We start from the raw sequence: 21,397 nt of genomic DNA on the forward strand, positions 1-21,397 counted from the left end.
CTTCAGTACTGGATGGTAGGTGCAAAGGGAGGCCAGTGGGGAGAGTGAGCAGCCCAGCTTGTAACCCAGAATGAAAGAAGAGGGCTCGGCACTAGCAGCACTGGTCACAGGAGCAGCAGCCTTCAGTGCTGTCTGTCCGATTTCCCAGAAGGGACCACACAGGCCTGTGTAATCAGGCTCAGCTGGTAATCAGGCAAAGTCCAAACTAGCATAAAGACTAAATTATCCCTTAGTCCTTCCAGCTCAGGGGAAAGGATATTGATAGGGGAAGAGAGGATAGCTGCTGGACTGCAGCTGCTAGCAGCAGCCCATGCACACAGGGAAGAATCTCTTCACCTAGCCTGCCTCCTGCTCTATTGTCATTCAAAAAGCCAGCACCTGGTGTGCTGAGGGCCCATGCAAATTCAGAGAGCCTTGTTTAGCTGCTCACCAGCATAGCTGGGAGCACCATGTGGTCCCAGGTGGGGAAATAACGCCATCTGTGACTGTAAATGTTCCGGGAGAAGCATCTAAGACACTGCCGCACACACAAGGGATGTGGGTTCAACCCTGGCCCTCACCACTCTTGGTGGGGATGCAGAGGGCAGCCGTACTGACTGCTCTCTTCATTTCTCCACCTACAAAATGAGGTTGTGATGCCAGGCTGAGCTAGTGCAAAACATAGGCCTGGCAAACTAGACCAAACCTGGGGCCCAACTGGCCAAGCAACCTTGTTTCCATCAGTGCTGAAAGACTGTGCAATATCCCACAATGGGCAAAGATAAGACTCYGCCTGCTGTTGGATTCAACCTTGAAAGAGTTCCACTACACCTCTCAACCTCAGCAGATTCATCCCTACCTGTTCAAAAATCACAGCCCTCAAAGTTACATGACTGTCTTTAAATCACAAGATTTATATTAAAAAAAAAAAAAAAAAGAGTTTTGTGTGTTCTTGGTGCTTTTTCTATTCTTGTTTCTGAAACTTTAAAACCCTCTCATGACTCATGGCTTCCAGTGGTGCTCTGTAGCTGTCAAGGGTGTGGGGGGAACAACCCTAGGTTTTAAAACTGAAAACACAAGACCCTAATTTCACTATAGCGACCACCTCCAAAGTCCTCTAACTCTCAGCAACTCATTCTCACCTTGCAGCCACTCCTTCAGCTGTGCAAAAGCAGTTTGTGGGGGCTACACTGAAATCCAGACCTTTGTAAAGATCTTGGTTAAGATCCTGCATTTGATCCCTATCAAATGAAAGSAAGGTCTTCCTTGCACTAGATCCGTTCCCTGATCTGGATTGCAGTTTATCCCACGAATAGTTGTTAGCACAGCAGAGGGAGCACCTGTGAGACAAAAGGAACTGCAGGGCAGGAGCTTCTGTGCTGGTGAGGAAAAAAACCGGCATGCCCCGCCACACCACCGGCCTGCGTTTTGCTCAGAAATGCTGCGCTGCCACAGCAACCACACACCACCAAAGAGCCCCCGGCTCGTGTTACGATTACGTCCCGGGCACTTACCCGCGGGCTGCGGCGCGGCGCGAAGCGCGGGGCAGCGGCGCCACCTGGCGGCGGCTGCGGCGCAGCGCAGGGCAGCGCCCGGCCCGGCCCGGCCGAGAAACTCGGATCGCGCCTTGCTCTTTAACAGCGTTTTCCGAGTGAAACATGCCAGTGTACATTATATACGCAACGGCTTCCTATGCAGATGTCCCGGGTGACTTTTGAACTAGTTATGCGACTTCATCCAAAACTGATGAATAGGGGAGGGTCTCAAAAACATGAAATGTCCACAAGCTTCATGAAAAAAGGTGGCTGGGTAGAGGTAGAAATGGTATTACTGCCCACGGACTGCAGTGTGAGCTCAGACCTTATTTGACATGAGATAGCCTACACCAAAATGTGAATTTGGATAAACATCATCAAGGAGCAGTCTTTTGTTTACATTGTCTCATGAGAAATTGATGTCTATTTTTATGCTGACCAGCAACACTAGTTCTTCGTCATCCCCTGTGCATCTCTCACCATTTACTTTAACAACTAAATAAGGCAGCAACTATCTTTGTTTTGTGTTTGTACAGCACCTGGCACCATGTATTTCTGCTCTCCAGCTGGGACTCCTAAGTGCTCTGGGAATATAAATAAGAGATAACTGCTTACTGCATTCCTACCTAAGAGGCAAGCAGACTCTTACGGGTGACTTTAGGAGCAGGCTGAATACAGAAAAGCCAAGGATGGCAGGCTGCAGGGAGTAATAGGGCAACCAGAGGACACAGTCATCCTGTCACCTACCTGCCTGTGCCAGAAGAGATGGAGAGATCAGTCCTTGTTACCTGCCCACACACATCCTGGCCAACCCCCTACTGCTGGAGGATATTGGTTACTGCAATGGGGGGACCCATGGCTATGCCTCTCCTCCAACTGTAGCCCAACACAATGACTTGTTTTGAACTCATCCTTTTTGATTTTGCCTCCCCATCTGAGAAGCTTTTAGACAGCAGTGGCAGACATACCATCACACAGGTGAGGCAGGGTGTTATATCTAAAAGCACAGATGGTAAAGGGACCTCAGCTCGGTTTGACAACCTGGTTTCCCTCCAGTGGCTGCTCTCAGCCTTCTGACAACCCTGGGCTGAAGCGGAGTCACTTTCAGGTTTCAAACTTTGGGTCCTAATTCAGACCTCTGTAAGTGGGCACTGGATCTGTAAGAAGATACAGTTTTGATGAACTACAAAAAGGCATCCCAGAAGAAACTGCATTAATTAGAAATTGCTGATATGTTTACAGCTAAAGCAGAGTTTGTGAGAAACTGTTGATGACTGGATGTACACTTCTGACCAGCACAGCCCACACATAATAAATAAGTTATTAATAGAAAAGAGACCAGAAACCTGTTATATTAATTGCACTGTATCATTTGACAAGCTCTATCTAGTCAAATCTTGAAGGAACTTCAGAAGTTAAGCTGTGATCCAGGAAAACAATGATCCATGTATTTAACCTGTAGGACAAGGGCAGGCCTGAGAGGAAGCAAAATTAGGCACAGCCTAAGTGCTTTGCTTCATTCAGGTTCAAACAAGCAGATTCTTCAGAGAAGTTCAACACTGTGCAGTATGTCAGCATCAGCTGGGAGTTCTGCTTCCTAATTTTTACGTATGCTAATAAACTCCTACCTGTGTCCAGTATTTTACAGGAAAAAAAAAAGCCAGCTTCTCACTGGGTAGCTATAGATAATAGCTGGCCACAATATGTGCTTCAGAAGAGTTCAATTAGGTAAACATCTCCCAGAGCATCAGGACTATAGGCTCACTTATCCACTCCTGCACTCCTCCCCTGGGCTCCAGGCTCATTCGGTTTCCTTCATAGTGCTCCCCAGTGGACAGGGTGTTTTAGGGCCTGATTTTCAAGCTCCCAACTATCATCTGAGACACAGTTTAAGTACAGGAAGGAAATTTCAGATAAAAATAAAAATGTTGCATTTCAAAATATTTTGATTGGTTTATCTGAATTTTGTCAAATTAAACTGCAGTTGTAGAATCCCTTATGTCACAGGATCTGTGCTTTCCATTAGTAAAGTGTTCTGGATGGATATTTTTCACCTAGCACTTCAGTTAATGTTATTGAGGATCTGCCTGAAGCAATTTTCAGTTGGTCTCCATTTTCTGGCACTTGCAGTTTTTCAAGTTCACACCATAGGGGTACATGATCTCATTCAGCCACACTCTTCTGTGCATGTTCACAATGCTTTGAAGTCAAGAGGACTTAAGTAGGGCCTTCAGCAGATTCAATGTATATTAAATGCATCATTGAATCAGGCCTGAATCATTCGGGTGTTTAAATTTTTGCTTTGCAGATCTAATCTGGACAAACAGTAATCAGAAAGAAACATAGGTGCAGCAAATAAACAAAAATCTTGCATCTTCACAAGTCTAGCCTTAAATATCTAACTGCCTGATTAAGCTCTGAAAATCTGCTCCCCTGCCAATGAAATAGTGACCCAGAGATTATTGCATCCTGAAACTGATCTTAAAAATTGCACTGTACTCATAAATCTACAGGTTTTAACTCAGACAAAATAGTAATATAAGTAGCCCAAAATAGTAATATAAGTAGCCCTGATAGCAAATCAGATATTTGTATCATTGTCAAAATACCCCGGATAGAATGAGTACTAGGAAAGCTATTTAATCCTCCTTGGAAGCTTCTTCCCAGGATTTCTTGAAATGGAAAAAAAAAAAAAAAGAAAAAAAAATAAGGAGAGGGGACTGAAAGAAAAAGAACTTGACTGAGGAGGAATGGGGATCAGTTATATTTACTAATTCAAAATTACCATTGTTTCTTCCTACTGACTGGTAAGAACTGAGAATAAGCTCTTATGCTAGATCATTTTAGATTCTCTTTTCACATATGACATTTGCCTAACTGCAGTAGCTGACACTAACTCCAGTTCAAATTACTTCATCGCTGTCTTGAATATCCACACATGCAAACTGTAGGAGCTTAGTTGTAGCCCTCAGTGACTAAATGACCCACACACACAGCCACAACTTAGGGCTCCAGAGAGAGCTGGAAGAGTGAAGTTTGCAGTGCTGGTCCCCAAGACAGTATATATATGCTGTGAGACCAAAGAGACTGAAGAACCACCATCTGGGTATAACCTCACTTCTTACCTAAAACCCATCATTCCCTCACACCTCATCTCTATCTCCTGCACACCAGAATATCCTAACACAGAGGTCCTCAACGTTCACTAACCCTCAGGCTACCGCACTTGATAAGGAACATGTTGGCAGCAATGCATACTTTGCTATGCCTGTAAAACTACGAACAATATTGGAACATTGGCCACAGGCTGGCATCCAGTGGTCTAATATCCTCTTCAGTGCAGCTTCTCTTGGAGAGAAGCTGTACTCACAAGTCCAAAGCCATCATTGATGAACTTAGAGAAGAGTTCAGCTACATTTACTGGAGGAGCCAGGTTCCAGGTTTTTGAGTTCCTCCTTATCAGAAGTGCCAACTAACATGCACCTGAAAGAGAAGACCCTTCTCCTGCCTGGAGACAAACTGTCTCCCACAGGGATGTAATGGCTCACACTTTCCCTGTGCTACTAGAAAGAGCCACACACCTGCCAGAGTTTACATTAGAAGCCAAAAACCTACTCTTCTGTGTACTCTCTTCAACCTGTCGCCCTTTCCCTACTGGCCCATTCTGCCGTGCCCCCGACACAGCGATCTCTAGGCAGACCTGTTGACAGGGGGGAGGCTGCTTGGCACACAAGGATGGAAATAGCAGAACACCCTGTGCCGTGTGTGGAATGACTCCCCTGCGCCCAGCAGATAGCTGACCTCTGCTAGCTGGTGCACTGCAGCGAATGCAAGTGTTATAAATACAGATGAACCTAGGAGCCTGTTATGGACACCATGGCTGAAGCTGCATTTCAGGGCTGCTGCCAAACAGTGCTCAGCGAGAGACCTCCAGTTAGAAGGAAAAGTAAAGCCACGCTCCAGCACAACGTCCTCCTAGTGCCAGGCTTAAAGAGACACAGCTACTGCCTTTTCTCCTATAAAGCACTAGCTGCCTGATCTCTTCCTTTTGGTTTCTCTTGGTGTCACAGGGAAGGGCTGGGGCAGGGAGATGCTGCTAGGGTCTCTTACCTCTAGCAGGACTCCTTCAGGCATTCAGTCCTGTAAAGTTTCCTCCACTTCCCAGCCTCCCACAGCAAACAGGACCAACAGACCAGGCAGGCAGGATCACAGCTGGCAAGAGAGGCCAGGGAACAGCCCTGCACGTGTTTGAAGTGCAAGTTAAGCTGTAAGGCAGCAGAGGCAGGAAACAACTACATAGGCTTCTTGCCTAGTGCATGAGTCCTGACTTGTGTGGGTCAACAGCTATCACTAATTACATTGTCTATATGGCACAGTTTGCAGTAGGCTCTATGGTCACCCAGACTTGGGGGCCAACAGGAGCATCCTCATATCCTTTGCACACCCCCTTTCCTGCCTGCCCTGCAAGCAAAAACAGCTTAGCAGGAAGATGGCCTGTCATGTGGCTGGGCTGTGGCCAGGGTGCCTGCCAAGGCCCCCATCTCACCTACAGCTCAAGCACAGCCAGCATGGTAGAGTACAGATGGAGTTGGTTTCCAGGACCTGAGGGTCTACAAAAGGAACTGAGGAAGCTGGATGGATACGCACACACCATGAGTCCTCTCAGCTTCTGTCTCCATGGTAGATTCAGGTGTTTTCCACTTCCAGGGTGCTCTAGATCCTGGCAGGGTTTCTGCACCTGCAGAGTAACCTGCCGGCAGTGTGAACACTGTGACTTGCAACAAAATCATGAAACTCAGAAACAGTATCCCAGTATGAAGAGACACCTGGGCAACACACATCAGTGTTGCTTCAAGTGTATGTGGCAGTATTTAAGGAGAGCTGCAAAAAGATTCAAAAGGCATAGTGAAATGTACCTTCTAGCTAGAAGGCTGCTAACCACCCTCAACTACTGGCAGCAGCTCATTTTCAGTAGGACAGAGACATGCCCATCAAATGCAACATCAGTTTTCAGCCATCCCTAAGGAGAAGGGCAGGGTCTCCACCTCATTGCTATCTTTCACCAATCATATAGCTTGTGATTATCAGAGTCTTACTTTGTTCTTGGCTACAGGATTCATGCTACTACTCAAGCATTTCAGCTTCCATTTAAAACAGAGAAGCTTTTTTCCTGTTTTTTGTGGCTGCCAAAAAAAACTTGAGCACAGGAGCCCCAGAGCTGCCACATTAGAAAAAAAAAAAAAAAAAAAAAAAAAAAAAAAAAAAAACAAGCTAGACACTTCTCAGATCTCCTGATTTCTAGACTGACTTACTGATCTGAGGGAAGGGGATACCTGAGTCATTACTTCTGAATCCTTGGAAATGTTGTGTAACTGTATCCTACCAGTATCTTTGGTGGGTTTCTGTCAGGAGGGCTTATTCACACAGAAGAATTTGAAGTAAAAAATTACCGAACACAAAAAAAAGTATGTCTGCATTTGTTTCAGGCCAGAGTCCTTACTGCAAAAAGCCCCGCCTGCAAGACAAAAAAACTACTTGGAAAGCTATTCACCCTAGAAATATGCATGCCTAACAGGTGCTGATACACTTTTTAGAGAGATTCAAGGCTACACCAGACAGTACAAATTTCAGTTAGAGAAGAGAGAGGTCCGAACAGAGCAGAAATTCAAGAGCAGCAAATCCTTTCTGTCATATTAAAGAGAACGCTAAGCTTGGGCAACTCATCATCAAACAGGAATGAAATTCCTGGTGACACAGTGAGATCTCTCCAACGCTTCCCTGACCCTGCCAGCTGCGCCCAGCAAAACCTGGCAGAAGTCATGGTCCTGGGCCACTCCAGGAAAGGGGGAAGGGTGATTTAAAAAGGCAGCACTGGAGGTTGGGAGCAGGGGAGTGAACAAGAGCAGAGCTGCGATTGCAGTGCGACAGGTGTAAATCTGCTTGGCACAGCTCTGTCAGCAGCAGAAAAATCTGGGCTGCTAAATTAAAACCCCACTGTCCCATCTGATTATCAGAACTGTATTAAATATATTGACACTTTTGTGGCTGGGGGAACATAGAGAAACCCAATGTGAGAATGGCATCCCAGACCAGGCCAGCTCGGCACTGCTGAGTGCAGGATCATCATTTTAGACCCTGCCACTGGAGGGCTGGTTTGAAGCAGTGCTGGTGGATAACATGTGCATTAACTTACCCCATTGCCTTCTTCTGCTGTTCCGAGCACAGCCAGGAGCAAAGCTAGGCATGAGTCCAATGATTCCCACTCCTCCAAGAAAAAGGCAGAGAACCAGAGGGAAATGGCTAGATAGGACTATGTTAGGCTTAAGGGTTTCTAGGAGGGATCACACTATATTAAACCATGTGGCTGTTTCTTAAGGTCTGGCACAAGCCAGTTTTAGAAATTCCTTGGGTCCTTGGGCCAGAGCTCAGTCTAAATCCACTCAGACCCTTGCTCTCAGGGGACCAGCTTTGGGCCTAGACTTCAGGCAGGTTAAGGGCTTGGTTTTTCAGCACTTGGGTTTTGCTGCAATCCCCCAGGGCTCAGCTATCAGCGTCTCTGATGATAATAAGGGTGGCCAGATTTCTGAACAAGCTGTGCTGGAAACATAGCCAGCAGCAGTTGCTTCCTATATATAGGCCATCCTAACTATAGGCCGGTCAACCTCACCTCCATCCCTGGAAAAGTGATAGAACAGCTCATTCTGGATGTCATCTCTAGACATATGGAGGAGAAGAAGATGATCAGGAGTAGTCAGCATGGATTCACCAAGGGGAAATCCTGCTTCACCAATCTGATAGCCTTCTGTGATGGAATGACTGGCTGGGCAGATGAAGGGAGAGAAGTGGACGTTGGGTACCTTGACTTCAGCAAAGCTTTTGACATTATCTCCCATAGCATCCTCCTAGATAAGCTCAGGAGGTGTGAGTTAGACAAGTGGATAGTGAGGTGGATTGAGAACTGGCTGAAAGGCAGAGCTCAGAGGGTTGTCATCAGTGGCATGGAGTCCAGTTGGAGGCCTGTGGCTAGTGGCGTCCCCCAGGGCTCAGTGCTGGGTCCCATCCTGTTCAGCTTGTTCATCAATGACCTGGATGAGGGGACAGAGTGCCTCCTCAGCAAGTTTGCTGATGATACCAAGCTGGGAGGAGTGGCTGATACACCTGAGGGCTGTGCTGCCATTCAGAGAGACCTGGACAGGCTGGAGAGCTGGGCAGAGAGGAATCTCATGAGGTTCAACAAGGGCAAGTGTAGGGGTCCAGTGCCTACGGAGGAATAACCCCATGCACCAGTACAGGTTGGGGGCTGACCTGCTGGAAGGCAGCTCTGCAGAGAAGGACCTGGGAGTGCTGGTGGATGACAGGTTGACCATGAGTCAGCAATGTGTCCATGTGGCCAAGAAAGCCAATGGTATCCTGGGGTGCATTAGGAAGAGTGTTGCCAGCAGGTCAAGGGAGGGGATCCTGCCCCTCTACTCAGCCCTGGTGAGGCCTCATCTCGAGTATTGTGTCCAGTTCTGGGCTCCCCAGTACAAGAGAGACATGGAGCTACTGCAGAGAGTGCAGTGCAGGGCTACAAGGATGATCAGAGGGCTGGAGCATCTGCCCTGTGAAGAACGGCTGCGAAAGCTGGGTCTGTTTAGCCTTGGGAAGAGAAGACTGAGGGGGGATCTTATCAATGTGTATAAATACCTGAAGGGAGGGTGTCAAGGGGACAGGGGACAAACTCTTTTCAGTTGTCGCGTGTGACAGGACAAGAGGCAATGGGCAGAAATTGAAGCTCAGGAAGCTCCGCCTGAATGTGAGGGGGAATTTCTTTACTGTGAGATTGACAGAGCACTGGCACAGGTTTCCCAGAGAGATTGTGGAGTCTCCTTCTCTGGAGATACTCAAAGCCCGCCTGGATGCAACCCTGTCTAACGTGCTCTAGGTGATCCTGCTTGAGTAGGGGGGTTGGACTAGATGATCTCCAGAGGTCCCTTCCAACCTTAATGATTCTCTGATTCTACGTTTCTTTCCCTCCACCAGCTCTCTGACATACCAAATCTTTCAGGAGCCTAGATTTGGCCCATGCTCTAGGCCTGCCTATGGCAATAACCTCTAGCAATCTACTGTCCAAGCATCTTGAAACAAGTTACCTTCACCTGACCCTACCGTGCAGGGCCATGCTATCTGCATGGAGTACTGAGCCACAGAGGAACATTTTCAAAGTCATGTGGGAAGCCTGTGGCAGTGGAAAACTTGAATGACCATCTCCTACCCTCAGGCATTTTCCCTCATTGCTGAAGCACCTTCCTGCTAGGTCTCAGGCTGGTGCCTTTCCCCTGGAAGGAAGATTCTGGTCCTGCCTTCTGTACAAGTTGCTGCTTTAACTCTTTAAATATTGTATCACACCCCAGGAAGTTGACACAAGAAGGGGTGGGGTTGGGAAGGGAGAGACAGAGGAAGGAGAAAGAAGAGGGGCAATGGAGCTAGATAAATCAGAGAGGTAAACTGTACACTACTCAAGATAATCACAAGTAATTTAACAGGATTTTTGTGGAACAAGCATGCTGTGTTCCCATTGCCATGTTAATTGTCTAGATGAGAGCTTTTCAGCTTGTGGCACAGGAGTTTTTCTGAAGTAGGGTGTGTCAGGTATCTGAAAAGAAAAGGTCTCTCGTCAGTCAAATTTATTATGCAGGGGTCTGCACTGAGATTGGAATGACATTAAGAGTTCATAAATCAAAAAATGTTGAAAGCCTCAGCCCTAAATACATGCCACATGTCTTCCTTACTCCCAGGTCCTGCAGAAGAGAAAGCGGATAAAGAAGCCATTCCTGGCAGCAGCATGGGCTGGGTCTCTTGTTGGGCTAATTTTGTGCAATGTGATAAACAGAGCTTTGTAGAACATTTGTAGGACCGCAGCACACTGTGATTACAAGTGAGAGGAGGATTTTACTAAGCAGGCTGTGGCTAAGTCAAATGTCTCCTTTTGCAATTTAGAAAGAGACAGAAGGCCAGGTGCCCACTCAAAAGTTTTTTACAAACCCAAGTAATTTGCCCCAGCAAGTCTGCCTTCCTGCGGATCCAAAAAATCACTGCTTGATTGAATCAACACAGGCACAAACATACCTTCCTTAAGCTGTTTCCACTCCCACAGAGGCAACAAGCTACAAACAGAGGGAATAGGCTCTAAAGTGATATAAGCCCTGCTCTGTTGGTGACATGGTGAATAAATTTGGGTCCAGCTTCCTTAGGCAGAGTGCTAGTTACTCCACCCAGAAGAGGGGAATTCTTGTACACAGAAGTGCACAGGGAGCAAACGGACACCTACCTGTAGCCCTGCGCTCACACCAAACATAAGGCCTCTCCAGGTCTTTCCATGAAGATTGAGCCTTTTCTGCTTTCCAGCATTTCTCCATACGCTTTTCCTTTTCACTTTATTGCTCTTCTTCCCACCTGTTTTCATCCATGCCACTGGATCCATTTCCATTTGGCTCCAGGTGGTATCTGAGATAAAACCCATGTTGCTCTGTGAGAGTTATAAGCCCATTAGGAGACAACAATCCCAATCCCAACTAGGACAGCCCTGGTTTTGACCAAGACACCTTCTAAACTACTTTTTGACCTGCATAATAGATGCTGGTCCCAAACCAGCTCACAAAGACAGAGAAGCACAACAATCCCTATATAGTAGCACAAGACAACTTCACTCTGTGGGACAAGATGTATAAAAGAGACACAACTACTTTGAAATATCAATAAGTAGCGATCCTGTGTGGCCCAGTGTGAGCCAGGACTCCTCTAACATCTTGTTGATCTTCCCTTTGCAATTTCTATATAATTTTGTATAAGTGCTTTTGACTGCACTGCATTTTATTTCCTCATCCATAAACATGTCTACATGTCAAAAGCAGGAGGGGTTATAGCATCTTCTCATCACATAATAGGTCCCAGGACACCTCAGTCAGAATACACAAAGTGTCATGAAGCACTATTTGCGAAGATCTCTGGCAATTTAAAACAGGAAAAAAAGGAAGGAATGCAAATGATCCAATTGCTTTTCTGTCTTGTATTTGCCATCACTGACATGACTGCATCAGAGCGCAGGCAGTGTAAAGCACCATGAAAGGCATGGTGCTTTCAGTAGGGCTGAAGAGAAGCGAGAGGTTTTCTTGCAATGCAGAACTTTCTCTGAGATGATAATGAATCTCTCAGTCTCCTCAGAAAAGCTGTGTTTCTCTGACTCTCCTGCCTTAATGACAGCAATACTCCACAAGTTCTTACAAACTGTGACCTTGCTTGGCAAGCTAGAGTCCTAGTAATGAGTCCAGCTGCTTGTAAAAGGCATATTTTCTGAATATTCCTATCTTGCAAAACATGCAAGGTCTTAGAAGCTTGAAAAGAGATTAGCATAAGCAAAACCTTAATCCTGGAGCCATGGAAAAAGGTTCACCATAGTATTTGGATCAGTGGTGGCTGGGGAGCTCTTTTTCTGCGTGGGCTGAAGAGGACAACAAAGGTGAGAACAGCAGTGCAGAATGTGGCTGGGGCAGCAAGGAGGGAGGAGCAGCCAAAGTATATCCTCAATGTCTAATATAAGCAGGAAAAAAATCAATAAGGAGGAGATTATTATTTATTCTACTTCCCTGTCAGGCACCTTGCATTTCTGCAAGTCTAAGGTGAAAGGCTGAGATTGTCCTATTTTGAGAACTCCTGCTCTATAACTATCACTGGCTACCTGCTACCTATCATCAAAAATTTCAAAGAAACAAAATAAAATCCTACCTCAAAAAAAATCTATCTCAACTCTCAGCGAAAGTTTTCCAACCAAGTTCCATGGAGCCAGGATTTTTTTCAATGAATATGCCCCCCAGAAACCTAGAACAGTGGATAAAATCATATTAAGTTTCTCCCTTAATTCTCTTCTCCCTCCCACACCCCACCCTGCCTTTTACTAAGAGAGCTTCCAGGTGGAAGGCTCTGAGATGGTTAGCTGGGGGAGAGCATTGTTTCAGTTTCTGGAAGCAGGACGTGAAACTAAGAAATGCAGGAACAGAATAATTGAAGTGTTTTGGTTAAGAAGTAAGAGTCAGGAGGCTGAGACTTGCAGTCAACTTACRTCAGAGACTACTGGACTCCAGCTTTGCCAGAAGATGAACTATCTGAGCTGGGAGACAAACATCGTGAGAGACAGTGCTGACAATACCATTTGCTTACTTGTCACTGGCCACAGAACTTAAAGTATTGCAACTATGGGCAGCTGTGGGCACAGAAAAGCCTTGAACTATGCAGAAGGATAGTATGAAGCATTTTTAATGATCCTGTGAATGCAAAATCCAAGACTTCACAGAGGAGCTGTTTGTTCCACTCTATCCTCCCCTCCCATGGGGAACTGCTATTACTCCTACCTTGCAAGGAACGATCTGGCATACAGAGAAACATTATGTCAGTGTCCTATAGAAATGGGCCTTGAACAAAATCCTGGTTCCCCAGATCCATGAAGTCTACACTCTGTCCTTTTCTTGACAGCAAGTCTGTCCCAAAATTCCTAGTCTAAAACACTATTTGAATGCAGATGGACAGCTTTGAACTCCCAAAGAGCTTTGCTTTTGAGGCTGAGACGAACGTGATTCAGTGTGCTGCTGTTGGGACCCAGAAAGGTCAGATAGATAGAAAAAAAAAACAATACTTGGGGCCTTTGCCACAGTATGGGAGATTCTGTTTCAGACCTAGCTCTGCCCTTGGCATCCTATCGGCTTCTGGGCAAAATAAGGAGCTGTGTATCAGACCCAAGTACTTCTGTTCTAAACATCCCAAAATACATGAATCTGAGATTTCAATTCAAACATATATCTGTAAGATTACAAGGAGAACATCCACTTTGATTAAAGCTCCACTTCATAAGAATTAAGAAATTAAGATGATTGAGACTGTTGTTCACATTCTGAGGAATTTATCCTGATTCTCTTTACAAGCTCATTCGTTTCTAAGTCAAACACGTAAACTCTACCTCCTGAGAAGCACACAGACATGCAGGCACTTCTAACTAGGGAACAAGCTATCCTGAGTTTCAACTGAATGCAGATAAAACTAAAAGACTGCAGAAAACATCCTTTGGAATTAGCACAAACAGTCCCACTGAGGTTCTGAATAGACAGGCAAAGAGATGGACTCTGTTGACCATGACATCCAACGTCATCCTGCTAGAGGAATTCCCCTCAGGGCATAAGTGAAGCCTAACAGCAAGAGATTTTCACTGTTGATGCCACAGACAGATAAAAGAGATGGTCTGGGGCTAAGAAAATCAACACTTCTTGTCAATGAAAAAACTCTTTTGCTGCTTTTCTGATAGCAAAAGGAGGAGAAAATGAAAATTAGGTTATGTCTATTTTAAGGTAGATTAAAAAGACTGGAGAGAGCACATTAAAAATAGCTGAAGTGACATGAAAGTGGAGCAATTGCTAAAGATCTACAAAAATAAAAGGAGGGCAGGAGCCTGGGAAGCTGATTTTGAATTAGCTGTGAATGTTTCAGTTTTATAGCACTGCCTGATGTGTGCCTGCTTTCAAACACTATGATGCCAATGGAGGCTTGTTCCTGCACCTGAATGCATTAAGTTCTTCAAAGAAAAGCAACCAACCTGATGTACACCGGATCATCCCACAATCTCAGTTTCATGCCATTCACCGAAAGTCTGTCCAGTCATTGTCACCCATCGTGACAAGTGTCTTGCAGCTCCCACTAAAACAAATCAGATTTTTCCTCCTCCCATCTCCTCTAAAAATAACCACTCCTAAAGGGTGCCTCAGCTTCCTCAAACTTCATCATTAGGATATCAAGTCACAGAAATATGTTAAGCCTATGAAAAAGCATAGCCAGAAATTGTAAAGGGGTTTTGAAAACAAGTCAGGTGTTGAACTTTTTGCATTGAGTTTCAGTCAACATGTTGTGGGCTGGTCACATTGGGAGTGGAAGCTAAGGGGGATATGTGTTCCTACATCACCCAGAAGAGAGCTGTAAGTGCTCAGTAGCACTCATCTTTTCTTCCCAGACAAATACAGGAATCTTCCAGCTGTGCAATTAGTGGGAAGAGCTGGATTGGACAAGAGCTGTATGCACCAAGAAGAAAGATCATCTCTTTTTTCAGAGCGGACAGAGCAAAACTGTTATGGAGCAACTGCAAAGCTGTTATGGGCATAAGGAGGCCTAGTAAACCCATGTGTTTGCACCTCACTTTGGCACGGGGGACACTTGTACCCCTTGTCAAACTGTGTTTTGCCAGCTCCTCAGAATACTTTCTCCCGCAGATCAATGTCACCTCGCTTTGTCAGTGCTGACCTGTAGCCAGCTGGCCTGCCTCCACATTCCCATTGCTGCCAGTCATGGGGCAGTGGTGACACTCATGTCAGAGGAGAGCAAGTCATGAAAGACACTGCTATCGAACTGTTCTCCCTCAGCAGCTTGATGTAGGTGAAGAAGGAAAGTGGTAATTAGAGTTGAGTCCCTGGGGAAGCAGAGGGAGATCCTGAGACAGCGGTCCCAAGGAAAATGAGAAATTTATTGATCATCATTCTTGGGAAATGAAGAGGAGGGGATATGAGGAACAGCTTGCTAGTAACCTCAACAGAACTGCGTAACAAAATCTCAGGACTATAAGGCAGGTCACAGGCTGAGAGGCCCACAGGGATGGCAGCATCTCTCCATCGTCCTGAGGAGATTCCTGCCTGCTGCCCCAAGGGGTAGCAGGGGGTTTGTGCCACTGCCTCCTGCCCCTCTTGCCTTTAGCATGATAAAGCTTTAACTACTTGCATATAAAGCTGGGGGCTTTGTAACTGCTCTGGGCATAGGAGTTTGCAATGGAAGCTTCAATCTGCTTTGGGATTACATCTGGGAGAAGCAAATTCAAATGCCAGAAATTCTCCTGGTACCTCGCAAACAGAGAGAGTGATTCAGAAAACAACTTGAATTTAAGCAAGCAGTTCTGGCTGATGCCCCCGGAGAAGGGAGTCCCATGAGCTCTCACGTCCTTTGCTGCCTGAGGAAATGTGACTTTGCCTCTAGTGGTGCAGTCTCTTAAATCTTTTAATCCAAGATCTGTTATCCAAGCCTAATCACTGTGATGCCCAAGTGGTTACAAAGAAAGACACCCTTATTATAAAACATCATAGTAAATATTTTCTATTTTTGTTAAGTCCTAGTAGGGCAGATTGTGCCTTAATTCTCAGTACAAACGAAGCCTGTCCCTTTGTAAAACCTGCCTGCATATTCCCAGCATCAACATCTCCACTCACTCACTGCCTCTCACTCAGATGCTGCAGAGTGCCAGCAAGTCCCTCAATAGTGTCATATCTGTCCTTTTTTATTCATTGCAGGGTTTATTTTTAGCCTGAAACAACTGCTTCCTAAAAATGGAGTTCCTAATGACACGGGAGCCGGACACAGCTATGTAAGGTATCTGGGGCTTGGCCTGACAGCTTCTCCTGTCTGTCTCTTTGTTTTGAGCCCAGGACTGCAAAGTTTGCTGCTTCCCACCAGCCTTGCAGAGTTTGGACTGATCATTAGGAAGGCAGAAGAAAGAGAAACTGTTCAAACTTCACCAGTGTCTTTGGTCTCCCTCTCTTTCCAAACAGAGAAGAAAGGAGACATTCACCTGCCTTCCACTCCACTCCAGAGGTTTCCCTATGAAGGCAACTTGCTGGATTCTGGCAGGTTTTTACCTGCTTTTCTGCTGCAAAGCAGAAGAGGGACTACATTTCCCCACTTACGATGGGAAAGACCGAGTGATTGACTTGAATGAAAAGAACTATAAGCAAGCCCTGAAGAAGTATGACATGCTATGCTTGCTCTTCCATGAGCCTGTGAGCTCCGACAAGGTCTCCCAGAAGCAGTTCCAGATGACAGAGATGGTCCTGGAGGTAAGCACCAGTGCATGTCTCWGTTGGGGTCAATACAACAGCACCCTTTGAAGCTGTGGAGAGGAGCCATGGGAAAAGACAGTCAAAGGATAATGCAGGAAGGCACCCAAAGGTCTGGGTGTTTACCTGAATTTGAATTAGCCCTTGGGTTCTGTGAAATCCAAGCAAAGGGCCTTTATTGCACTGCTGTGAATTGTTTGCAGGGAGATAGTCCCTCCAGATTGTAGGTTAGAATCCCACTTAAAACCAAGTAACCTTTAAATCTCAGCAATATGAACTCAGCTCAGCTGCGTTTTTCTAAATCTCCACACAGATCTGCATTTGGAGTTTGAAATTTTTAGATTCCTTCTTATTTTGTGCAAGTCAGTTCCCTTCTTGTATTCTGAATTCAGTCCCATTTTCTGTCCTGCTAGGAGCAATCAGTCAAAAAGTCCTTACTAAACTCTGCTGTAAAAGGGCATCCTAGCTCCCCTTCTCAAAAATTGATGCAGTACTAAATCCTTTTTTTTTTTCCTGGCACTCAGTCGCCTGTTCGGAATCAGTCTGTAGCTGCTTGTTAATGCAGTCATTCACTTCGGTGCCAGAGTATTGTTAATTCTTTGCTGAAAGAATGATTAAGTAATCCTCAGTAAAATAAATCATAGTAAAGACTATATAGTAGATTTATAGCATTCTTTCTTATATTGTAGCTGCAATCTAGGGGCTCACACACCAGAAAGCCTGAATTATTAGGGGTTCATTTCCTACCAAAAGCTTAGGAATATTCCCTTTTAACTGAAAGACCTATTTGGAGAGAAAACTGTAAAAGAAACACAAACTTTATTTTTCTGATCCAGGGAAAGAATGCATTGCACTCCTATGAGAACAGCAACTGTGAATTCAAAAATATTCTTGTTTAGGGCTAGGACTTAGAAAAGCCCGATGCCACATTCAAAATCTGCTGACCCCCTCAGAAAGATTAAAAATAAGAAAGATTCAGGAACTAATCAGATTTTATTCACCCATCAGGAAACAGTAAATTGCTGCAGGTAAATGATCAGCTAGCATTTGGCAAAGAAAAGAAAAGATAATCCTAGAACTCCAGATGAAGTGTTTATGCTTGATCGTATAATTGCATTATTATTTAATAGGGTAGTTATTTTGTGCTACATAGATGGCAAGTAGTTACTAAATACATATTTATAGAAACCTGACAACATACCAACAGGTATGTTGCATCCTATACATTATACTCATGACAAATATATCCATGCTAACAATTAACCATATCAAGGGTGCAATGATTGTATTACAACAGGAGTTAAAGTCTTTGTTTTGTAGGGTTTGATTCTACAGTGAATGCATTAGCTTAGGACTCGAGATTTAGTTTCCAATTGCCTCTCTGCCATAGACTTCTTGCATGACCTTGGACCAGAGATTATTGGTTAGATCCACAGCAGATTTTACATAATTGTAATGCTCCAACCCAGTAATGCTCAGCTACCAGCTGACCATGACATACTCCTACTAGCACTTGTGAGTTTAACCTCAGAATTTCCCAAGCACTTGCACTGCTGATTCAGGGCACGTCTCAAAGTTTCTCAGTCTTCCTTGGACTGAGAACCACAGCAGCAATTTCATAGCCCAAGCACAACAGCGGTCTACAGACTGCACTCCTTTGCCTCTGTCATCCAAGGGAATTGGACTGCAAAAGGGTCTCAGAAGGCACCTAAGAGACAAAATCCTAGATAGGACACAGCCCAGAAAGGTGCTGGAGCTCCCAGTTTCTGGGTTAACTCAGCCACCAGAGCACTCATGAAAGGTGTGGGCAAGTCAAGTTTTAAATGAATCCTTCTCAAGATGGAGTTCAAAGGCTCATCTCTCAGCAGACAGCTGGACAATCAAGCCATAACATTACTGTGCAGTGGGGATCTCCAGTAGGAGATCTCTCCTACTGGAGCTCATCCAGTTGTGTGACTTCATACATATTCACCAGACCAGTGAGAGGGGAAGAAATGGCTTCAGTGGCTCTGTGGCTGAGGCATGAGGTCATTCATATGGGAGATGAAATACCTTGGATCAATCTCCCTGGAGGCAGTAAGGAACTGAACATAGGTCTCCCATGATTTAAGCAAATACTATGAATACGGTGCTACTAAGTACGCACAGTAATAGGGACAGAACCTTTCCTTCCAGCCACATTTGGGAAAAGTTGGCTGGTGCCCCTCACTCAGGAATGCTTTATGTGTCTGGTTTTAAGAAAGAGTTCAGAGTCTTGAATGCTCAATTAAGAAAGGTCCTTTGAGCCTGGAATAAGGTGTCTAAGAGGCAAACACTCAAGCCTTTGGTATTTCTTGCCAACTGACTTGGGAGCTGGCTGTGGTAAGATGACTTTCTGGAGCATCTAATATTTTTCCATCTTACTGCACAGAGAATTTTCCTGTTCACAATAGAATACGCTGCTTTCACAGCCTGGAAAACATCATATCCTTGATTTCCCTTTCATCAAGTGGTACTGACTTCCCTCTTTAGGAATAGTAGGGAGCCTTCAACCAAAACCCAGCTGGGTGTGGAGCTAGGCAAAGATCTGAACTGGGTATTGAGGGTTGTCATAGCTTATCTCTGGATGAATGTGAGTGAATGCATGCACAGAGGGGAATGAGCTTAATGGATGGAGTCCAGAAAGCCCCCAAATAATCCACCCTTTCTGTTTCTCCCACGTGCATCCCAAGTCATTAAGTACCTTATAAATAATTTATAATTGTAAATATAGAACACCAAAGGCCTCAAGAAGCATCATAGATACCAAGAAAAGAACAGAGCTCCTGCAAATTTGCTAATAGAAACTCCTAGATGTGCTCAGATAGTAGATGGCATGACATACTGCAGAAGCAAGCAAAAGTCCCAACAGTTCCTGCCAGTTTGACTCCAGATACAGCCACTGGTTTAGGCTTCAGCACATGAGAGAAGCCACAGTTAAAAAGCACTCAAGAAAGGCAAAATAGACTTGGACAGATACTCCTCCACTCCATGAACAAATTGTCCCTTGACTGTGAGCATAGTTTCCCCTGAAATGTATGTTGCTCACAAGCTCTGGTTGGAGCTTATCCCATGACTGAGAAACCCATGAGGTCCTTATGACAGTTCTCTGGTGTCTAACAATGGTTGAGCTCATGTGGCAACATTTCCTTCATGCAGAACACTTTAGTCCCTTCCTTTCCAAGTTTCTGCTGTTCATGAAGCTTGCAAGAACTTAATTATATTTGAGACTCCTGCCTCTGTAAGGTTTGGCTGAAATGAGCCAATAGCTTGAAAACTTATTAGGGGAGATAATAGACAGACTAGAGAGAGGAGGAGGGAGAGAGAGAGAGAGCATGCAAAAGAGTAGAATAACGAGGGCCTCATTTCCTTAGGAAATCAGGCTGAAAACCAGAAGCACATCAGTAAAATTAAGCACATATTTAAGGACTTTGTCAAATTGGAACTACAAAAAGCAGTGTGAGGAGAAATAATGTTTTCCCCAGAAGCCATAGCTCAGCTTTCGTGAAGACCTGCCACAGCCTGACGACACACAGGCCTGACATGATGAGCTTCAGGCCTGTGAGAGACTTGCTTAAGAAAAGCATGTGCCCAAGGCTGAGCACTCCAATCTTTTGTTAAAACGGCAAAAATTTCCTCCAAATCCTTCTCACAACAGAAGTCCAGGCTGCTGGACTGCCACTGTCAAAAGCACACGCTGGACACCAGAGATCCCCAGTAAAGGGATGCTATCATTAACCTGACATAATAATAGGACAGCTTGCTGAGTCTTCAGCTCCCCACACCCATGCATACTGGCATCCGTCATTAGATTCCCACACAATCTAGGGCACCTTTCCAGTTTAGAAAGGGAATAACTCTTACTGGGGCAACGAGCCTTCCTCTCAGGTAAAGAGTGGCRGGGAGCACTCCAGCAGCTCCCACCGCTGCCTCTGCTATCTGCCACCAGGTGAGGACAAGGCCCTGGGACAACTGAGCCCCTATGTGAGCAGTGACAGCAGCTTCTTGGTGTCAACCTTTGTGCATAGCAACAGCTCCAAGGATGGCAGTGCCAGCCCCTCAGGTGGCAGGCTGGAAAGTCAGGGGCTATCGAGTTAGCTGGTCAGGAAAAGAGTCAAAGCAATGTTTGGAGATGCAACTGCCTACTGGCCAGCATGGGGAGACACTGTAAAATGACAGCAACTCCAGGACAGAGTGTGGCCTACACAAGTGGGGGCTACTGCACAGCTCAGATAAAAGGGCACTTTTCCTTTGCTCTCCCTTCTCCCAGTCCTCCACTTTGCCCCACCAACTACTGAATAACACCCACAGCTTGAACTGAGAAAGGCCTCCCCACAGGGCAATGCAAGAGGTTGAACCAGGCGGTCCTGGAGCTAACAGTAGCTATTCCTACTTTGTGGCAATGTTTACAAGGGCCCTACACACTCTGCAAAGTGAACACAATGAAGCAGCAGATGACACAGCCAGACACAAGCCTGCAATACATATTTACTATTTATACTACATACCTCCTACTCTGTGATTCTATGATCTAAGAGGCAATTTAAATAAAAAGGAAAAAAAAAAGAAAAAAAAAAAAAAGCTTCTTGTCCTGAAGAAGTCTCAGCTTTAATTGAAAAAGGGCAAAAGATGAGACCAGATCAGTGAAGCTGAGAAGTGTCTGTTCAGCTTCTCCTGTGCTTCCTAGCTCTCCTACCACATTTCCTCGTCTCATGCCATTGCTTTTCAGACCTTCTCCTCTCATCTCCAAACTCTTCCCAGTTACTGGAATAGTTTTCTCCATCCAGAGAACCACCCCCTGCCTTTAGGAACCACATAATAAGAATAAYGACCAGTGGGATTAGAGGCTTTACTGTTGAACGTGGGAAGCTCTCTCCAGCTACTGAGATTGTCTCACTAACAGAGCAGGCTGCTTGCAGTGCAATCATGGTCTCCATTTCTCTCCCCTATGCTTAAACTCTCTCAGCCCTG

At 45.3% G+C, this 21,397-nt stretch overlaps 1 protein-coding gene across 1 annotated transcript in view; it reads left to right on the forward strand.

Annotated features, from left to right (window-relative positions):
* The first annotated feature begins 15,984 nt into the window (after positions 1-15,984).
* Positions 15,985-21,397, forward strand: part of CASQ2 (calsequestrin 2) — a 40,793-nt gene continuing 35,380 nt past the window's right edge. Inside the window, exon 1 of the mRNA XM_085326010.1 lies at positions 15,985-16,408. Within this exon, the coding sequence (XP_085182136.1) occupies positions 16,175-16,408 (234 nt within the window). The 5' untranslated portion in view covers positions 15,985-16,174. The remainder of the gene's footprint in view (positions 16,409-21,397) is intronic.

Source organism: Rhea americana, unplaced genomic scaffold (assembly GCF_003343005.1).
Source record: "Rhea americana isolate MKP2758 unplaced genomic scaffold, rheAme1 scaffold_126, whole genome shotgun sequence".
NCBI classification, from domain to species: Eukaryota; Metazoa; Chordata; class Aves; order Rheiformes; family Rheidae; genus Rhea; species Rhea americana.